Raw genomic sequence first — 22,605 nt, forward strand, 5'->3', positions numbered from 1 at the left:
CCGTTCAAAAGAAAAAACTACACTTGAGAGTTGAAGCTTTATAAATATAAACAAATGTTCAAAATACATAATTACTCTTCCCAAGGTACGGAAACACTTTTTCCTCAGCTGACCCTTGGAAGCTGTGTATGACAGGGACTGCAAGTCATTACATCTGAAGGTGCACTTAACTGCGGGTTTTATTGAGGTTACACTGTGCTTTGAGCCCCTACCAGAATACAGAATAACAAAGCCAACATAGCAGGAAGGCACTAAGGTCATTTTGAAAATTAAACACTTTTTTTTTTTTAAATCATCATTATACACACATTTATAGTGAAGTGAATATGGGATAACCCTCCCCTTTGATGAAATTTATCTTCTTAAAGCGATGTCAAGCAATACCTATATTACAATGTCTATTGGAAAAGATGTAACAAAAATAATTTTAAATCAGTGACCAGGAGTAACAACAGAAACGATCATACTGGAAAAAGAAAATTAAGTGTGGTGAATCCTGCTTTTCAGTCAAAAAAACTGTTTTGATTACCCATACAGAATATAAAGTCATGCTACATATGAAGTATTTGAGGTTTTCATTAAATCTGTGAAAGCCACAGGACACCAGGTTTCATGCAAGCATTTGATTTCATGAGAGCAAAGAGCTATCACCTATGTAATAACCTCATATACAGGAAGGTCCATACTGCATAAGGTCTAGCAGATTATAGATTCTTGCATTAATGGATCATTTCCTCTAAATACATACCATCATCACAACCATTTCAACAGACACATAGTTGGGATTTTTCATACTTTTATTTTATTGTTTTTACACAAAGTTTAAGATACATTTATAATGTCATTCTTACCTTCACATGCCAAAACAGAAGGTCACAGTTTAAACGGGCAAACTATGAACCATCAGACTTTATAACAGACAGAAATTCCTAACTTCTGCTTTCCTCAGATGTTAACAATTATTGTAAATTATTAGAGCTTAAAGAAATGACATGCAGGATATAACATATCAGCAATCCTGGCAGGCTTAAGAGAGTTGGATTCATTTATTGCAGAATGGTTACATAAAGATGAAGCCCTGAAGAGACTGTTATATTATCTACGTTGATCTTCTGTATCTCACAGAAGATCTGAAACGTTTCATCACCCAGCCTATAATAAGCCTAGTAATTAGGCTACAGTGTTCTAATAAAAAATCCTAAGCTGCTGTATATGCAGCAGACCACCACAACAGCCAAGTCATATGCAACAGTGGGGAACTAATTATTGGCAAGATTAAACTTCATGATCCCACCAAGCAATTCATACTCTGTTACTGCATATGAATTCCTCTACAGCACTCATGATGAATTTGATTTTAAGCACTTCAACAAAGCCTAGCAACCAAACAGTTATGAAAGACAGCTTCCTGTATCACTTCAAACAGCTACAAACATGATTTGAACACTGTAGAACATATACACAATTCTGAGACATTTAAGTCTGATTTATTTAGTTCCGAGCCAAAGATAAATTAATGGCAGTTTATATTGTCTTAAATTATCCCATATAGAGAAACTGACATGAAGACTACCTGGGAGTGAGTAATCTTTAAAAGTTTAAAAATAGGTAGCTGATGTTTCATTTCTAAACTGAAAAAAGAATTCAGATGAGTTCGCAAAAAAATGTAAGGGGCTATTAGAAAAACTAAACCAAGAAACAAGTTCCTTACGCTTCACTCAGGTTTGGCTTTGTTTAAAGGTAAGACCAAATGTCCAAAAGATAAAAACCAGTAACACTCACTTAAGTAACAGGAAAGACATTGGTGACATTTTAACCCTTGGTACTAAAATGTACTAGTAAGATGAGGGGAAAAAATATACAGAAAACAAGCAACAGGAACATTGCATCAATGCAAACAAAGAAATCTTCAAAAAATTATACACAAAAACATAGTACTTGCAGCATGACATTAGAAACCTGTTTTGTGAACTATATACCTTCTGCTGTCTCTGAGCATTCTTACATACTTCTCTGTCAGCCTATATCAGTAAGTATTTCACTGTTTCTCTTTTGGGATCCTTCTGCTTTTCAGTTCATCAGAACTACTTGCTCTTGGTTGTTTTGCTGAAGTCCAAGAGAAATAACAACAGCCTTGAGTTGAGTCTCAGAGTTCAAGAAGCAACAGGTGCTCAAGGGAATCTTCAGCCTGGGTCCCTAGCACAGCCTCTGATAGTGCACGACTTTTTTCCCCAAACAAGAAAATGGAATTGAGATACAGACAGCCTGAATGAAGAGCACGAAAGCAATCTATTCAAGACAAGAACTTCCACAACTTCTGGTTTTGGGTTTTTTCCTAACACTGTAGAAGTGTCCCTGAAGTTAGGTTATCACATCCTAATGGGACTTGTTTAGCTTTCTACTTCGTGTTACCCTGGATGCCTCACGGAAGCTTTCCTGATCAAACACAGAGCTCTGATTTTACTTCAAAAATGATGGAAGGAATCCACATTTTAAAAAAACAAGCCCCCCGGAAAAAAAAACTGAACATCTATATGACTATGTTTTACTACTATAGATCATGTTTATCAAAACTTTGAAATAAGCCTCTGAGCAAGACACACAAACCAAAGTGAAATTAGAGAAGCCAGTAATGATGTTCATCCCATTTACCTAAGAGACTGGTGGTCAAAGGATGACAGAGGAACCCTTCCAAAATCATCACTATTTCACTACTGTCTTCATGATTTGTGAACAAAGACTCACAAATTTTTTCTCCTTACAAACAAAAAAATTTTGTTCTATGTTGAGCAAAATATTTACTGCCAAGCAAAATGATTTTTTTTTACTTTTCATCTCATCTAAAAAAACTCCAAGACTTTTTGGTTCAATCAAAACAAAGCCTTCCCTCAATCCCAATTTCTTAGCACTGTCTGTACCTGACCACTGAATAAAAAGTATAAAAAAAACCCCAAATACACATACACCAAAACCAAACCCCAACACACATGGGCCATACACTCATGTACTTCTAGTTTTGTAAGAAAAATATCCTACATTTTGCATAAGTCATGAGCCTTTGTTCATGTACTTTTGAAATGTTAAAATCCTTTGCCTAAAAGAGATGTTTGATACTCAAGCTAGCAACTACTTTTCTTCTTACACTCACATTTCTTTTGTCTTCTCTTTCTTCACTTTCCTGTTTCTAAGTCCATGTTAGAGTGGCATGATCTGGTTTTCACTCCCTTTTTTTACAAGGCGGCTGCTTTTAATAAAGAGGAGCCAGTGTTCTACTAATAACAGACCCTTGGGGCATCATCTTCACTTTCACTCTCCCAATTTTTATTTCCTTCCACAACTTACCATTTCCTTTTTGTAGACACTCCTCTCATTCATCTTCTTTTAGTTTCAAGAATTATGTACTTTCCTGAAGTACCTCTTGCATCCCTAATTTTCTTTCCTTTCTTACTTGCCCTATGCTTTTTTTAAGCTTGCAATTTTGCGTCATTACTTCTTTTCCCACTATATTCTACTTCTAGATCATTTAATCATCACTAATAAAATCAAGAACTTAAAGCTATTCTTATAGCCATTCTCTTAGTTTTAAACTACTTCACTCTCCCTTTCTGCTCATTCTGAAACCTCAAAAGAAAAATCAAAACAAATCCCCTTATTTGTACCATTTCTCATTACAATTCTCTCATTCGATCCCACCTGTAAGCATTTATTGTAAAGCATCTATCTTACAATTTGCAGATCCCCTGGAACCACATTCAACTCACATAATGCATTGTATTGAGAACTTTACAACCTGAACAGAACGCATAAGGCTATTGTTTGACTTCCTGTAAACACTTCAATTTTCAAAACAGCTCATGCTAAGTGACAACAAAAGATGTTTTTAACTATACCACTGTGTCAGCATACATTTGGGGTTTTCTGTTTGAAGACACTGATGATACGCACTCCCTTTTTTGCTCGCTGGTGTCTCATTCTTACTTATACCATGACATTGCAAAATAAAGACTCCATATACTTGGGCCAACGTTCTTTTTAAACATTTATTTTCAAGGGTTTGGAGCACATAGTGTTTGTTTAAAATAGGTTACAATATTAAATGTAATTGTTATGCCTTAAAAGAAACACAATATCCATTCTAACAAACTCAGTTTAAAACCCCACACTAACCTCAGTGCTACTTAATTTGTAATAATTAACACAGAGAAAACTCTAAACAATATGCTGGGAACACAATGTGGCAGACAGTTGAAACTGTATCCATAGTAAACTTCAGGAAAATAGTATTTTTAAAAAAAATAATTTTCTGATAATCTGACCTGGTCCAAAGATCACTCATTTGGGGGGGGGGGGGGGGTGCGGAGCAGGGAGGAAAAGGAGGAAAGCAAAGGTATTACAAACTAAAATAAGGTCACTTGTTAATTAAGTTTATTCTGTTTTACCCTTTTAAACCTTAAGAAAATGGATTAATAGTGTTTCTTTATCCTGATAATCCCATAGAGTCTTAAAATACATAAGACCATTTTGCTTGTTGTATGGGTTCCTTCCTATTTGCCTGCACACTGAACTTTGTGACAAAATAGATTATAAGTTTTTTCTAAATATTAGTTTGTTGGTTGGTTTTTTTGTTTGTGTTTAACTGTGTCTGGATAACACCAAATCGAAATAAGGTACAGAGCCTTGATTTCTGACTCAATTCTGCATGACAACTAACAATAGAAAACCAACTATCTTAAACTAAAAGCATAAGACAAACTGAAGTAGTTGTTTTACCTTCCGTGTCTTCCACAGACACCTAAATCCTCAAATGTCTTGCATGTACACACAAAAAGTCTTCTAAAAATCATACCCTTAATAAGGCTACTTACAAAATTATGCATACAATTAACCAAAAAGGGAACTAAACGCAATATTGATTTAAAGGAAAAAAAAAAAAACCAAATCAAAAAGGTATGAAGACAATCAGCACATAGCAGGGTACATACAACTCAATATCATGTTAACTTGGCAATGAGCTTTACCAGACCAGAAACAATCTGCATATGACCTGATTGCCCCAGCCATAAAAGACACACCTAAATTTGACAAAGACAACAGCTGTCTCAGCAAGATGGCACATCACTGTTACATGAAGTTGATCTATGAAGTCATTTTCTTAGAATACTTACCACTAAATCCCAGTTATTTTGTTCAAGCAACGTTATAGCTTCATCAATATTTTCAATACCAGTACATGCCTAAAAAGAAAAAGAAGCAGTAAACAGAATTAAAAGCATTGATCAAGATCAAAGTATTAATACTTATAATTCAATTAATTTCAGGAGGAAAGGTATAGGTCTTCCCTTTCTGTTAGGACAGGTTAATCCAGAAATCAGATTTCAAGTTTTAAACATCGAACATTTGTATATAATGCCCCATTTCACCAGAGGATTCTTGTATAACCTTGTGCAAGCCACCCAGGGAAGCAAGACAAAGTAGTTATTTGTAAAATTAGGACAATAGTGCTATCCCATAAAGGTGTTTTGAAAGTTCAACGGTCAAAACTATGAAGCACTTACTATCTTAAAAGGGAGCACAAAAATACTTTATACTTAAAATCATGTTTGAGATGGCTGAAATATTTTGTCTAAAGCCAGAAACAAATACAAACCCCACTGCCTCCACCATCATCATACAACCCTACTCACTCTGGGTGTTACACAGTGCAGTGTAAGAGAAAAATAAGGTGCTACTAATGCATGTATAAATGAGCACCACTTGTGAAACTATTTAAAGTGAAGACTATATAATGAAACATTCACAATGTTTTTCTTTCAGGCAAAACACTTGCACGTTGTTCTAGCCCTATACTCTGGCTTTACCTAGTTCAAGAAATCTAATACAAAGCATTTTTGAAGTAGTGATAACATCCCACAAAATGGTATTGTAAACTGAGTTTAATTCCAAATACAAGAGAGCATCTCTAGTCTGGAAAAAACCTTGATGCAGCATCCTGCTTGCTTTGTTTTGATACCATACCTTTTCAACTATTCAACTTCAGCAGGAAGAGCAGTACTATTCATTCTGCCACATATTTGCTATTGAAGGATATCACATATATTTCACCAGAGGGGAAAAATAGAAAGAGTTAAGTTTCTTTCTGGTATTTATCTTTCATCCTTATCAAAGCTATGCTCTGTATTCAAGCACACAAGAGGAGTTCAGACTTCTACAAGATCTAAAACATGATCATGTTCCTTCTGCTCTATGGCACAGTTATATAAGAAGTTTATGTAAACTTTATAAAAACTACATTAAAAAAATCCAACCTTTTAACAGTAATAATACAGGGTTAGATAGCAGCAGCAAACAGATCAGTTTTCCTGATTCCAAAGATATAAAGGAAAACCAGAACTGTATAAGAGAAAAAGGGGGCTAGGCACAAAAACAGACACCTTTTCCTCTCAAGACATAAAAACCATCAGGTCCTATTTTTCATGCTCTGTTTTTTCTCCCATTTACAACAATGAAGAAATAAAAAGAAAGAAATCACAGAGAAATTCAAGGCAAATTCTCTCTTCCCAAATTCAAAGCTGAAGAATTCCATGCTTATGAAGCATTACATGCAGTATGTCAACACAAAATGGACCAGTCTGGAGGACTGCATGGAGCACAAGATGACATTTTAGAGAATTTTTTTTGCCTGCAGAGGGGAGGCAGCAGTTTCTATTGATCCACAACGCTCTCATGGCCAGATTGATTCTCTCTGGAACCAAAGTTTCCTCCACTGCTCATAGCATGTTTTGTTAATCTGAATTAAAAAAAAAAAAAAAAAAAAAAAGAGTATCTTAAAAAAAAAAGTTTTGCTCTTCAGAAGCATCATTTTGCCTTCTCTTATGTTACTTCTTGCAGTTACTTCTGAAATTAAAAATGAGACAACACTTTAACACATTCCCTAGCAAATGCAAAGGTTACACACATTTATGCCAAGTAAGCTTGAGGAATGCAGGCTTGAGCTCGTCACTTCTGAAATCACAACAGGGTTCATACTAAACCTGCCACTGAAACTGATGTTGACAGCTCTTCTGCAAAGTAGTCTTGCTTTGAGAAAAATTTTGCAGAAGCGACAGTCTGAGGTTCTGTGTACAGTTAAGTGAAATACACTTAAAATTCCTGTCATTACAGAAAAATGAGAAATAGTAACTCTTTATATCAGCCCTGCAAACTCCACGTGACCTTTCTAAGAACTAAGCTGTGGTCTAACTGCTATAAGAACCTGACCAACAATGTGTTGTTTTCAACGCTGGGTTGTGCAGATGAAGTTGTGGAGAGGGTACCTAGAATTCAGGGCTCATATACTGGTTTTAGCTTCTCCCTCTTGGTGTTACCCCTGCAGCTCAGCTGACTTGCAACTGTTCACATGCACACTCTTAGCCCACACTAACTGCCAACCAATTCAGCTCACTTTGGCATACTTTTAAGATAAACTAAACAAAATTAGCTTACCCTTCTGGCAGAGCACACAGTGAAAGGAGTTACCTCATCACAGCGGAGGCAGAGTAATTAAGCGACTAATTCAGTTGTATGTTTGCATCCTTCCTAAATCATCTTGCTGTTGATTTACAATCTAAAATAGAACCTTGCTCTTGCTCTCTTAGCAATGCAGAGACATTGGGAACAGGAATGGACAGGTATAAACACTAAAAATCAAAACCAGTAGAATTCTTAACATCCAAGAAAAGCAGTTTTGCTGAAAACCCTCAGACCATTTTTACAATCACTTTTAACATTTGTTTTTGAGGAGTTCTAAAACTATTTCACTTTCCAGATGAACTATTTTTGCTGGCTGTCAATAAAACAAACATTTCTGAATGACAACAATGAATAAATGAGTGCTACTTATCAATGCAACCACAAAACGAACATTTCAAGATCTCCTCAACACACTGTTAATGTCACAGTTGCAGCAAAATATTTCAACATTCAGACATTACACACTACCACATACAAATCCCTGCCTCAAGTCATAATCCATCAGTAAAAAAAACACAAAACACACACTAAAAATTAAAGCTTGCTTCCTTTTAATTGCACCATGTCATGCAAGATAAATTCAAGAAAACAATTTGGTTTGCTTGGGGTTTTTTAGGGAAAACTAAAGACATTAACCACATGAGATGGGTAGTCCCTCACTGGCAAGCGTGACGTAATGCCAAGGACTCTGTAGCAGCATCTTAGTCCCAGAACAAGCTCTCCTGCTTCTGCCTTCGTTTCCTTTAGGGAAACACACATAGGAAACGGGGAGGTTCTGTGAGCAACACATTAACATTAACAAAATCTGGTTCCTCATGGGTTTGTCTCTTGTTCCTAACTGCAAGAGCTGATTTAAGCTTTTCCTATGGCTGAAATATGTATAAGAGCTTCTTTTGATGGACTTCTTTCCAGGTTACCTGGCTGTACTTTCATGAAATTTGCAATAATTTAACTGGTGTGAGTCCAGGGAACACCTGGGCACCATAAGGCTATATGCCTTACATATCTAGGAAGGCAGACAAGAAGTCACGGAGTTTACCTACTTACAATATATTAAGATTTTTTTGCTCATTTTTATGCCATTCATTCTACCCAAGCAAGAAAGAAACAAAAAATAATTGAATAGGGGAATAAAAATAATTTTAAATTTGTACAGAAACAGAAGGAAAAACACCCTTCAAAAATACAGCAAGTAGATGAGCTCCAAAGATGCAAACCCACATCTTTGCTACTAAACAAGTGATACTAGTTGAGAAATTTTTTACTCACAGATTTTATTCAGCTTTATTTTCATGAGACCTACTTAGTAAAAGGCATTAAATTTTTCAGAAGAAAGTTTCTACCAGAATATTAATAACTCTTGATTCAATCAACAACCAGCACATCCTCTAAATCATCGAACTGAAAGAAAGACACCAGCACAGCAAAGGTAAAACCTTCAAGGCTCACTCATTTGTAAACCTTTACACATCAAAAAGAAACCAGAGATTTATTCTTTTTTAAGGACAAAGGGGAAGAAAAGGTAGAACAAGTTGCTCCTCCTCTCTGCATTTCCTTTAAATCTAGGATAGCTTTTTCACCTTCCACAGCAGCTTCAGCACCAAAGACTGTGCAGTCTCCTCCATGTTTTTTTTCAGACCACACAAGGGAAATGAACGTGAAGATGAGAACACTAAGAATGCATAAAATCAGATTCAGAAGATAAAGTTATTGACTGTTAAAATAAAAAACCAAAACTTTCTTAGCATCCTACTCTTCCAGGCCAGATAGGTGTTTTCACCAGGCAGATTTAGATCTACATATAATAAAATTTCAGAGCTCTTCAATTTTTTTTTTCAGGCAGCTTCATAGATTAACCATCACCTTAGTGATAGAAAGCTTACCCTTGGAAAGATTCACAGCTAACCATTAGGGGTCCTATTTAACTGGCACAGTAACCTTAATCACCATTACATAAAAGCAGCAAAGTAGCCTCTGAGGAAATAATTCAGTAGGAGAAAAGTCAGAGGGCAGACAGCCTTCAAGGCGTTCAAGACAAAGCTAGGAGGTGCTTCCAGAAAGCTGTAATGCAGGATGACAGACTAGCTCTTCTAAATCCCTTGCAGGGTGGCCTGACCCCGGCAGCCGTAACAGCTGGATCTGGGTTTTGAGACCCTCTGTGACCCACCACCTCAACGGCACAGGCTTTAGCCTACCTCCACATCACAGGAAAGCAGCTGTCTTCCCCATCTGGCAGCAGCTGCTGTTGAAAATGCTCCTCCAGCACCTGCTGTAGAGCAGAGATCCAGGCAGTTGTTACACAGCAAAGCTGGAAGAGACAACTGCCGCTCCTAACACAGAGAGCCGGGCTGTTACTTCTGCAAAAGCTGGGAAAGCAACAAACAGCTGTTGCTGACTCAAATACAGAGTCAGGCTACTGTTGCCCCAACAGAGAGTGGGTGGCAGTTGCTGCACAGAAGCTGGGAGCAAATGGTATTTGGCAGCAAGGCAGAGTTTCTCACCTGTGGCACTATTCCCCTTCTCACCAAGGCAAAATGCAGCAGTCAAATGTATCCTGAAGACCACATTCAGCCTAACAGCCAGTAGTTGGATATGGAGGACTTAGAAGTCTGCCTCTCAAGACTTTTGTTGAACAATTCTGTACTTCTTTTGAGTACCAACAGTAGCTACATTTTCTCCAAAAAAGGACCATCTCTAAGCTAACACAAACTAGGCTTTAACCTAAAACATTTTTGCACAACAGGTTCAGGCCCACTAAAATCAGGCAGACAGATGGCTGTGAATTACACCATGCACCACTCTCTCTTGTAAAAGTCAGCTAGGAAAAAAAAAATCTCACTGTGCCTAACTAACCTCCATATGCACTCTGCGGTTAAGTCAGCTGCAGCCTCCTGCAGTAATTCAGAGCGGATGCAAATACAGGTATCACGCTCAGTCCACATAATCAAGAGGATAAAAGTGGAGCCACAGCTCCAAGTACCCAGAACAGCAACAGACTCAGACAACTGATCTCCAGGGTAGAGGCACACCACTTGTCAACCACAGACTTCTTCCCTCTCAGTAGTATCACACCCATCTCTCTCAGATTAAGACTAAGCTACTGTGATTCAGTCTGATGCCTAGTCCTCGGACACGGAAACAGCTGATACAGACTCTCCTGTGCTGGATGAAAGAGGAGGAAAGAGCTTTCTGTCATCAGCATTTTATTGCAACCGTAGCTCAGTCCATCTTTCTACTATTTATACAGAACTACAATGCCCAGAGAAACTACTACATTAAAGCACCAAAAGATTCAACAGGTGAGATCACCTAGAAAGAAAAGCTTTCACCCTTTCAGATCTCCTACAAAATTCCAGGAAGCCTGCATTAATACATCTCCATCCCCTTTTAAAAAAGCCAAATAATTTTTTATTGCTAGATACAGCAATGCAACTAGAGCTAGCTCTAGTCCATACAGACATATGAGGTTTTAAAGAAAAATCAAAAACACTATTTGGCAAAGAACAAATATTATTAAAATAAATTCATTATCCCTTTGGTAACTTACTCTTCAAAAGATAAGAGACCACGAGCACAGAAAACTCAAGTACAAGTCACTAACCTGCTCAGAAGGACGGCTGAATTCTTCAGGTCAGCAGCTTAAAAAACAAAAAAGCACTCAGAGCTGTTCTTAATAGCATATAAGATATAGCAAAGTGTATTACTTATCTCCTCGCGTACTTCCCCTGCAATATAACCAAAATTTAGTTTGCTCTTTCATTCACCTCTTCAATTACAACCACAGAGCAGTTCACCGACACACTTCAGATTCCTGCCAGGTTTTGCATATCTCCGAAGGCAAGTCTACAGCCTCTCTGGGCAGCTTGTTCCAGTGCTTCACCACCTTCACTGGGAATTTTTTTCCCCTATGTTTAATTATAATTACCCTTGCTGTAACTTGTATCCACTACCTCTCAGTAGTGGACTTGGACTGTGCAACTGCAAGAGAAATTTGATTCTAGATTGTCTGCTATCACCCACTGTATAGTTGAGACAGTAGCTAGATCTCCCCTTAGCCTTCTCTTCCAGCACAAACCCAGCTCCCTTAACCTCACCTCGCACGAAACACACTCCAGCCTCCTCCCCTCCTAGGCAGCTGTCTACTGGACTTGCTCCACTTCCTCAATGGAGAGACTGATACTGGACACAGTACTCCTGGTAGTAGTGGTCTCACCAGTACAAGGGGAAGGATGGCCTCCTCCAGTCTCCTGGCACACTAGTGCAGCCCACTATACAGCTACTACTTCTACTAGAAGAATCTGCAATTCCCTTTCTATGTATTCCTAATAAAAAGCAGGTTTCTGGAAAACAGATTTTTAAACAGCCCAACCCTAAGTTTTCTGTTTGTAGAGTGAAACATAATACTTGCTTCCTTTTCCCATGCCTTATGAGAAGAATGGCTCTGTAATCAAAGATAGTAATTGAAAGTCTATAAAATAGCCAAGGGCAGCTCCAGGTTGTACCTGCCAGAAGTCTACTCAAACCCAGAAAGCTTCAGGACACTAATGCACCTACAACGTATTAGTAAGTGAGAAGATTTTCTTGAAAATTCACACATATGTTGTTGCAATGGTAATTACTTCAAAGCAACTGAAACAAAGCACAACACTTGTTCCCCAAAAAGAGGTAAAGTTAAACCAGTATGTTCAGCCAAGCAAGTAAAGGCTTTAGTACCGTAATATCAGATCCAGGATCCATGTGTAACTCTCCTCCAGGCTATCAAGGGATGCAGCACATTCAGCCACTCACAATTCAAATTTTTTCAGTACCTGGACTCTTCTCATCCCAGAGTCCCACCTGTCTCAGGACCACCTCCATAGACTGCAACACCACCTACCTACATGCCCCTCTGTACCATCCCCTATCATTCTAACCTTGCAACAACCCTACTGATGTAATGACACTGTTCTTATTATGAGTCATCCATGGTTATTAAATTCACTTTTACTTCTTTCTGTTTCAGACAAAGATTTGAAAAAGAAAAACATCCAGGCATAGCGACTGAGACACAAACTGAAAGGTCACCTACTGCAAGCATCCAAATGAAGAGATAAGAATGTTTCTCTGTTTTTACATAACTCAGAAGAACCATCTGGTAAAAACTGAGCTGATTCACCACCTGTTCGCTTCACAAAAACAAGCTAATACACTTACCAGTATCAGAAATTGAGAAAGCTTTAGGCAGATATGCCAGGCTAAAGTTTTGCCCGATGCATTTCAACTCCCACCCTCAACTATTTACAAGCTTCATCATTCTACTATTTAAGCATCACCTTAAGCAAAACCCCAAAGGAAGCATTAGTCCCTTTCTACAGGAGGAATGGGGAGTAAAAAAGGAAAAAAATTATGCTTCTGAAGGTCACAGAAGACATTTCTAACTATTAGTTACAAAGCAGGCAAGACTGAACTTTGCCCATGCTCCGAGATGACTGCAAACCTTCTGAACAAAGCAAGCAGGGTACAAAGTCTAAACCAGTAGCATGAAGCTCTAACCACTTCTTAGCAGAACCAGCTAACTTGGCACCACGCTAACCACTTTCAAATGGTTTCCAGCAGACACTCGCAAGAGTGTGAAGCAAACTCTGCTTCCAGGCTTCCGCGAAAGCACATCCCTAGGAAACCCATGTGCTGAGCCAAGACATGAACTCTAGCTGCCCAAGCCCCATGCTAACACTCTAGCATTTAAGCCACATGCACTACCTAAAAAGAGCAATGCTCAAACTGAATTAAAAACCAAACCAAAACTCAATACCCGACTACTAAACCACCTGTCTTTCCAGAAGGCTGAAGACAGCCTTTACCCCAAAAATACAAAAAGCTTTAGTAAGGATTATCCCAAAGTTTCTGTGCTTGTTCAATCCATTAATAAAAGCATCTCAGTCCAGGTAAAACCCCCAAGATTTCCTGAATCACAGTAATTTTGCTCTTACAGTATCTTACACATTATCATGGAAGAACAAAAACCGATGGAAAACAGAAAAGAACCAACTGCAGAAGTCAGATGAACACTTTTGCTTACTGGATATTTGTAGTCATCTCCTTTCTCCTCGTTGCCTCAAAAGCTGTAGAACCTTAAAAACAACTACAGAATACATAAAAGCCACTTTCTAAGTGTGGCCTTTCTAAGCACACAAAGGAAGAGTACTAATCCATACAAAACTTATTTTACTCAATATTCCACAAACACTCATATTTTTGATAAAGAACAAGACCACAAGAAATGGACAAATTCTTCGAAACCTGGAAATGTTATCCAGAATAGGAGAACAGAAGAACCCTCAAATCCCAGCAAAGCACAGGTCATACCATAACAGAGGCCAACAAGGACTGCAAAAAACCCCCAAACATTTATCTAAAGACATAAAAATTACACAAGCTTTTAAAAGCATCAGAACAAGGAAGCCTGTCAGCGAGTCAGTGGGACCAAAAGAAGAAGATATTGAAGAAGCATCCAAAGAAGGTAAGGGCACACCAGAAAAGCTACATGAATTTTGCACACTCATACTCACTAACAAGGAACTTAGGGACCACGCTCTAACAAAACTGCCCTTTACAAAGAACCCTCTCATCCTAAAGCATCAGTAGAGACATACAGAACAAACCACCAGGACCTGATGACAGTCCCCAAAATTTTAAAGGTATATACATATATATATGACATACTGAGGAAAAGTGAACACAGCTTCTATAGAGCAAACTCACATATCACGAAACTACTCAGATGTCTCTGAAGAACTCAGCTGAAGAACACAAGATTAACTCAAGCTGACACAGTTTATTCCTAAAGTCTTAGAACAAACCCCCATCAAACTCATAAAATGCTGACTTCCAGAAACCAGGATGAGGCAAGTCCATTCAAATTCTATTTCTTTTGGCTCTTTCCTAAGGAACAGCCACTGCTGCAGACAAGACATTAGGCCAGCTGGTCTTCGATCTGAGCTGATATGGCACTTTTGATATTTGCTCACACAAACAACCTGACCTTTAAAGAAAAAAAAAAAGAAAAAAGAAAAAAGAAAAAAGAAGAGGTGACTCAGTTCCAGAGTTCTTGTCTTTACAAATTGTTTCCTGCAATAGACAAAATATGAAACCTATATAAAATAACTCAAGGGCTAATGTACTCTGTTCTAGTTTCAAAACATCTCTTAAGAACTTCAGCTTTAATGAATTATCTTTTGAAAGCATAACTACTGCTGCAGAACAAAGACCTGCTCAACCAGTTAGACATAGAGGACCAGTAGATGACTACTTTGATAGATGAAACAACATGTAATGAATACATTAGGGCTTTGGTTTCCTCTTTGAGCAGTTTGGTTTTACAATTGCACATTATCTAGTCAACTCTAAAAAATGGGTTTAATTAGTAGGTATCAATCCAGCCAGTAAGCATGTCATTTCCTTTCATCCAAATGATGAAGGACAAATAAAATGTTAGGTACTTCCCCAGGCTTTTTATTCTAGTTCTTACAGTAGTTAAAAGAAAGGATTCATCAAATGGCTGCCCCACATATGCACAGACTCATCCACTGACTAGAAAAACATGAAATCCTATCAATGACACGCCATGTAGCTCCTTTAATAAACTAGTAATTCTTGCTTCTAGTAAGGAAACACATGAAAACTAGGCCTGCAAGGGGGACCGAACCATAAGAACTGCCCAACTAGAGAGAGAAATTCTACTCTTTCAGACTTTCCAGCACCAATGCCGTATTACCAAGGTGGGAGATTCTCAGGACCCCTTAAGACATGTAGCACATGACTCAAATCCTCATACTGTCTTCTCCCATACCTCCTACCACACAAAAATATGAACTCAGGAAGTGTGTTTACTGTAAATGAACCTTGCTTACCAAGAAATATTAGTCACACTTTATTTCCAATGTGCCAAATAACTTCCATACTACCTTTCAATGAAAGCACATTCCTAGCCTCTGGGAGTACATATAATTAATAATTTCAATGTTATAATTAGTATTAGTTGTCATGGCATTTAAAAAAGGATCCTAGAGCTACCACCTCACAATCTGTTTCAGTGACCTACTAACCCAAATACCTATATGAATGGGCTAATGGAAATGGTGACATGATTACTATGATGTGAAGAGTCTTTTCAAGGTAATTGAATGAAAAGAACAGCATAAACCTCTTTCTAAAGATGAACTGGTGCTCCAGTGGTAAATTATTTAGGTTCTTACAGCAGGGCTGTAATGCACACAATCATAGTATCCCCTTTCTTCTCTATAATTGCCAGATAGTATTTCTAATTAACTATCTCTCCTTATATAGGAGAAATTAGCTGGCTTTTCCACGAACAGCTATCAGTGGAAATATCCAAGTTATTGTGTTTCTAAATGGACATTTACTCTTACACCAATTTTTTATTTTTGACCCTGGAATCCACTTCACCTTCAGTTTAAAGGCCAGAAAGGTGACTAGTAAATCAAGCTAGCTTTGTTCCGATGAACATGACCTTTGGGATTACAGCTGAGTCTAAAAGTATCTAACGAAATCAAATTGTTGGTTCTTCAGAAATACACACAGAACAAATTAATAGAAGCAATGATCTTGGTAGCAGACAACAATAATCAAAATAACCAAACTAAAACACACTAAGCACCCAGTAGGCTATTATCATGTGTCTTTGCCCTAAGGCCATTTACAGCAAACAAAACCAACTGTGTTGCAAACCAAGAGGTCTAACTGCCAGTTCCAATGCTGTTACTTTGCAATGCACAAAATTATAACATGATAAAAAGCAACAAGGATTAAAAAGCATTCTAATCAAAATGTAAATTAAGAGGCCTCCTCATGGGTGTGAGCTTCAACATCTAGTGTCCTGAAGTTTTTTGGGGTGTGGGTTTTTGGTTTGTTTTTTTTTGGGGGGGGGGTGTGTGTGTTTGTTTTTTGGTTTTTTTAAGACTGAAAAACAGCCCTGTTAATTCTTCAATATTTAGCTAAGGATTAGTAACCTACACCCACAAAAAGAGGTCAGGTGAAGCAGTGATGAGCACCTTGGCACATGACTATCAGAAACGTAGCAGAGTCTACTTTTACCTAAAACCTATGTATCCCAAACCCCGATTTCTAACCTATAGAGTTCTGGATTTCCTTCCAACTACTATGGAGAGGATGCAAAGCTTAGTTCATCTGGTGTACTCTAGGTGCACCTGCTGCATTATATTCTACAGAGAGGCCACACAAAAGAATGGCTTGGTATGAGCAGGCCTGAGGTTTTAAGCTCAGACAGATCTGGACACATGCAAAACCAGATATTTAGGGAGACTTTCTAATGAAAATGTAGGCCTCCAAGAACTTTAAACATAAGTCTGAGGACTTTCCAAAGATTTAAACTTTGATTGAGAGTCTCTTCAACACCAATCTCTGGTTGAAGGTTTTGTTCCAAGTGAATTGCCAAACACTTCACAGAAAGACCGTAAAGAAATCAAGAACAGTTCTTTCTGCTCCAAGGTCTTAATGGCAAAACAGTACCTCTTCTTTCAGAAGGACATCAGCTTTGCTATTTGTTCAAAACACCCTAGTGGATGCTTTACCCTTACAGAAAAAGGTTGAAACACTCTTTCCAGCCCACAGCATATGTCATAGTCCAGGGCAAGAATCAAGGGTACTGACACAAAATCATTCCCAAATCTGACTACCTTTTTCACCCATCAAATCTTCATACTTAATATGTATGAATAACTTAAAAGTGACAGAAAACTTAAGCCAGCATGCCAACACACACAGAAGAAAGCAAAGCTCCCTTAGCACCACCCAATTAAATAACAGACACAAACTCTGCACAGAGACTGTTAGACAGTGAAAACAGTATGCATGACAGAGATAATCTTGTACAGGGCTGAAGCAGACATGTTTTTCATCAGTCCAAAAAAAAAAAAAAAATCTCTAAAAATATATCTTGTCAGTTATTTAACAGCAATGTGTTAACTTCCAGGTGAAAAAGATTCTCCAGTTTCTTCAATTTTAGCCATTCCAGAAGGAAACTAGTAGTTTGAATTATGGTTAAATCTTACAAAAATTAAAATAAAATAATAATAAGCTGATGTATCAATGTCATGGTCAATTTTATAACTTAAAACATTATTATCGAGCATGCTTTCTCACCTTTCTGTAACTGATGGCAATGAGGTTCTTCCTTCCCAATTCCCCCTTGCTCCTCCCACAAACCTCTGTTTTTATGAAAAAGGCTGATGCAATGGCAAAGTTTGGGGAAAAAAAATGTATATACATCTGTATGAATCATAACAAAGTAGTTTATTACCCAGGTAAAAAAAAATTAACATTGCAAAATGAGAAAAACTCGCATAACTTTGAAGAAACTTAGTTATCTGTTGTTTCGATGAAAGCAAAGGTTTTTGAGGTTTCCCTTTCCACTCCGAAGTCTTCCCATCCAGACCAAATCTATTTATTTGGTCAACAAAAAATGTGAATTCTATGAAAAATTTCCTTCTGAAGCCCCACATGCCAGATATTCCTGTAATACATGGACACCTGGCAACTCCCACAATCCTCCAACCCTTAGGGCCCCCCTACAATTATCGTGAAGACAACCACATAGCATGAATAAAGTAGTCCTAAAGGTGGACATAACTTATAAAGACAAAAAGATATTCTTGCTAGTTTTAGTCTGCATCCTAGGTGAAGCTGTAAAAACAAAAGCAAAGGTGCCAGCATACAAAAATGTTGACATCTGATACTCCTGCCAATACTCAGACTGCTTGACATTCCAGAACTGTTTAACTATGTCAATTTAACTAAGTTCAGTGCACAGAAAGTTTGCAATTTAAAAAGAAATAAACAAACAAGTATCTCTTTTCTTTGTAATGAGAAGCAGACCCCAAACCACATACAAATATATTAATGATCTATCACATCAGTACCTGGGTATCCCACTGGCGATGGAAGAACATTCTGCAGTTAAATACAACAAATCAAAGAAGAACAGAGATGTTAACAAAAACTGGTAGAAATTAGATGCCTCCATTTCCCTCAGTATGTGAGGTATGTTGCAGCATCACTCTTCTACCAATTCACATGCAGTTACCTTTTTAAAGAATTTATGCTACAAACAAGCTGTTGATTTTTTCCCCTAGGAAGTTTTTCCTACATTCCAATGACACGTTGTGGAGAAATCCTGAATTGCAATTAGTAAAACAGCTAAAACTTGTGCGCTTAACTCTACTACTTTAGCTACTTCAACTGAAAACAATCAGACTACTCATGTATAAAGCTAAGCTTCTGCATAATCTTTCCTAAGTGAGGGCCTAAGAAGGAAAAGTTAGACAGGTTGCTTACACAGCCCACATGCATGAATACGTGCTTTGTACTCCCTGGGTAGCTACAGTAACCTCATTAAAAAAGAAGAGGAAAAGAAAATAATTATAAACCACACAGAACAGGCTTAAATTGTTTTGAGACACTAAGAAAAAAAATTCTGGTAGATTATTTACTGTGTTTTACTTTATAGTTAAGATATTTTATAAAAGTTACTCAACATTTGTAGATGCATATATACAAAATATTTTTTTCAAGTATTTCTCTTTAGTACCTCAGAACATGTAAGTTGCAGTAACCTGTTACAACAATCAGAGCTAAAAGAAAAAACCAAATGCAATATGAGATCCTGCTCCAGCTGAAACCAATAGCAGAATCTCTAATGGCTTTGAAAGATACGTCGTCAGTCCATGAAAGCTTCACAAAAGCATCAAAAATCAGTATAACTGTGACTTCACTGAAAAAACTCTTACAGGGAGGGAAAACCATTTCAAAAGTTCGCAGACCACTACTCTATCCCTCTTAAACATGATTTGGGAAAGGCAAGGGTGAAATGGCAATGAAGTTCCCCCCTCAGTTTAATTCAGCAGAGATTAGCTGGACAAAACTACAAAGAATTTCTTCTAAAATTTCCAGTGTGCACAACATTCTTAAACAAAATACCTCACACAAATACAGAAGATGGTAGCAGAACACCGAGAAACGTATTTATTAATTAAAAGGTACAGAAAATATAGAAGGGAAAACCATGCAGAGTTACTTTGCACATAATGTTTTATTTTCCATTTCAAATCCTTACTGATTGAGTTGTAAATTCCATCGAGTATTTAAAATACCAAAATCCTTTACCATTTTGTAACAGTCTAAAGATATGAGACCTAATAATGAATGACACTGTCCTTTACTAATCTGAAGTTTTAACAGCAAGACAATTAACAGTTCAGTGTTTTTTAATCAGGTAGAAGCTTGATATTATTTAAAAAAAAAAATGATGAAACAGAGAAAAAAGTTGTCTGCTGAAATACAAGAGGAAAAGGTTTAAATAAGCAGTTATATGATAAAATATTTCCTGGGTCCTAGGTTCAGACACATTATGCCATCCTTGAGCTACAACAGGTTTCTGTGATTCTACCACCACCACCCATCTCCAAATTTGCAATAATACTTACTTGTCTTCATGGTACCAAACACTGCAGTTGCTCTTACACATTTATTAATTGGTTTCAAAACCTAAGCACAATAATACTGTTGAACTGCAACACTGACACTAAAAACTTAGAAAGTAGATATAGATTGAAGACTATTTAAAAAAAAAATATCTTATATTCACCAGCTACTAACTTAACCATGGTCTGGGATTCCTGAATGTAAACCTGTTCCAGCTAATAATGTGGGATTCCATAAGAGTATAAGCTCCACTAATATGAGTGCAGAATTGGGGTCCTCAGTTTCCTTTTAGACAGTGTACTGTTACTTGAAGAATTCCTTTATGAAGTCCCAGCCTTAAAATTGAGATGTCTTTCCTTATAGACACACAAGTATCTCCAAGCACAACAAAATGAAGGAGCGTTATAGAAACATTTGTTAAAATTTAGAGTAAATACAGATGTAAGAAACACAGGTAAAGAAGGGAAAACACTTCCCTGTTATCAGCTGGGAACTCCGCATCTTACGTCAGCGAGATATCAGGTACCTTTTGCGAAAGAGGAATTACATAATGTACACTACAGTCACCCTACTTGTAATTCCAAATAAACATTCTTGTTAAACACAGGGAGTGAATTAAGGGATTACTTCTTTAAAACTAAATTAAATAGTTTCACTGCTAACAGCTAAGAAACAGTCTTTTAAGAAGTTGCACATACAGACAGCAGTTTTACAACCCAATCCGAGAATATCCAAGAGCCTAGCCCTGTGAGAAAAACCACTGCAAATGGACAAAGCTTTAAAAAAAAAATGGATTGAAATACAAATATTAAAAAGATTTATTCAAATGTAATCGGATATCCTTCCAAGCTGCTTTTGGCTCTCCCCAGTATTTCAAAGGCAGGCGTCTTCCACTTTGGTTACTTGTTCTTAGAAAAACGATATTAAACCAAGCAATATTAAGAAACAAGACACTGAACAGATTAACCAGGCTCCTGAACACATGGCTTTTATTTAGAGAAAGACTTTATGCTGGGAATAAGATTTAAAGAATTTTAATTTAAATTGTAACCCTTTTGTAGGGAAGTAGGAAGGCTACAGACAACTTTTTAAGGGCATATCCTCCTTTCCGCACAAACATGTTGTCATTTGGGATGGGGTGGGAAGAGTTTTACTGTCATCACAACAGTCATAGGCTGAGGCAACCATGAAGTTAGTGTTGTTATAATGGAAACACCTCTGTTCAGCGTTAATCTGTAGTACCAGCAAGTGATTCACTACAAACACTGTGACAAAACATGAGGAGCGATGAGTTTTGTATCCTCCCTGGCATCTGCCTCTTCCAAGGGAGCTGGCTCACAGCTGTTCCATGGCCTGCCTGGTTGTAGAGGGTTGGAACAAAGTGGATGCAAAAAGCACTTTTTTTTATTATTATTAAAACCCAAAACTCTCTAAGTTAAAGAAGACGTTTTGTTCGTGTATCCTGAAAGAAGAGGGCACAAGCTACCTATTTATCACCACAATAAAAACAGAAAGGAAGAAAGAAGGCGCAGAGGCTGGGGAGGGTGGGCTTCACGCCCACCACCCCGGAGCTTCCCACAAAGAACGAGCAGCACAGCAACGAGGAGGAAGAGAAAAGCAGCGAGAGGCCACGGCTGCGCGGCGGCGGCGGCTCGAGATTTACCTGGAAATCTGCCAGTATCATCTCCCGGTCCATGTTGGACGCCATTGCAGCCAGCTGCGTCCCCGGCTCCGCTCTGACCCGCGCACCTGGAGCTGCTGCCGGCGAGGACGGGGCAGGGTGGGACTAGGAGCTCATGGAGCCGCCGGCTCCCCTCAGGCTCCCACGGCGCCCCCGGGCTGCCCCCTCCGGCAGCCCCGCGGCGGCGGCGGGAAGCGGGCGGGAAGCGGGCGGCGGGCCGGGAGCGGGCCGGGCCGGGAGCGGGCAGCGCTGCCTCAGCTGCTGGCCCGGGGAGGAGGAGGAGGAGGCAACGCCGCTCCCTCCCTGCCTCCACAGCGCCTGTCGCACATTTTGCCTGTCATTGAGGTCGCAAAGAGGCGCTTTGCGGCCGGCACGTGACCACCCTCCTGTCAAGCGCTCGCGAAGCCGGGGGAGGGGGTGGGGCTGCGCCTTCCCGGCAGCTCGCGCTGACCGCGGCCGCTGCGCCCCGGCCCGGCGGGAGGGGAAGGGGAAGGAGAAGGAGAAGGAGAAGGAGCGGAGGGGGCGCCCGAGGGGCTGCGCTGCTGCCCGGCGGGAGGTGCCGGCGGCAGGCCACGGGCGGCCCGGCCCAGCGCCTGGGCCTTTCCTGAGGGGACGGGCTGCCTCAGCCTGCCCGGCCCCAGAGCGGCGGAGCGGCCCCTCCGAGCGGGCGGCGCAGCTGCGGCCGTCGGCTCTCGGCTCGGCTGGGGGCAGTGCTGCCCCGGGGGCTGAGGGGCTGGCGGGCTGGCACTGACACCGCCACCCACGCACCCCGGCGGCGGATCCCCGGGCCCGGCCGGGCTCCGCCGCCGGCTGCGGCCTAACGGGGCGGCGAGGCCCTGGCTGCAACGAGCCGGGGCCGGGGCCGCCATCTGGGGGCGGGCGGGGGGGTGGGACAAGGGCCGCTGCAGCCGCCGGCC

General features: G+C 39.3%; 1 protein-coding gene across 1 annotated transcript in view; it reads right to left on the minus strand.

Annotated features, from left to right (window-relative positions):
- The window catches only part of FAF1 (Fas associated factor 1), a 171,369-nt gene extending 149,525 nt beyond the window's left edge, over positions 1–21,844 (minus strand). The window contains exons 1-2 of the mRNA XM_040611322.1: positions 21,671–21,844; positions 5,166–5,234 (exon numbers count right to left, since the gene is read on the minus strand). Of these exons, the coding sequence (XP_040467256.1) occupies positions 5,166–5,234; positions 21,671–21,715 (114 nt within the window). The 5' untranslated portion in view covers positions 21,716–21,844. The remainder of the gene's footprint in view (positions 1–5,165; positions 5,235–21,670) is intronic.
- Between the last annotated feature and the right edge of the window lie 761 nt (positions 21,845–22,605).

Source organism: Falco naumanni, chromosome 11, assembly GCF_017639655.2.
Source record: "Falco naumanni isolate bFalNau1 chromosome 11, bFalNau1.pat, whole genome shotgun sequence".
In the NCBI taxonomy this organism is placed as follows: domain Eukaryota; kingdom Metazoa; phylum Chordata; class Aves; order Falconiformes; family Falconidae; genus Falco; species Falco naumanni.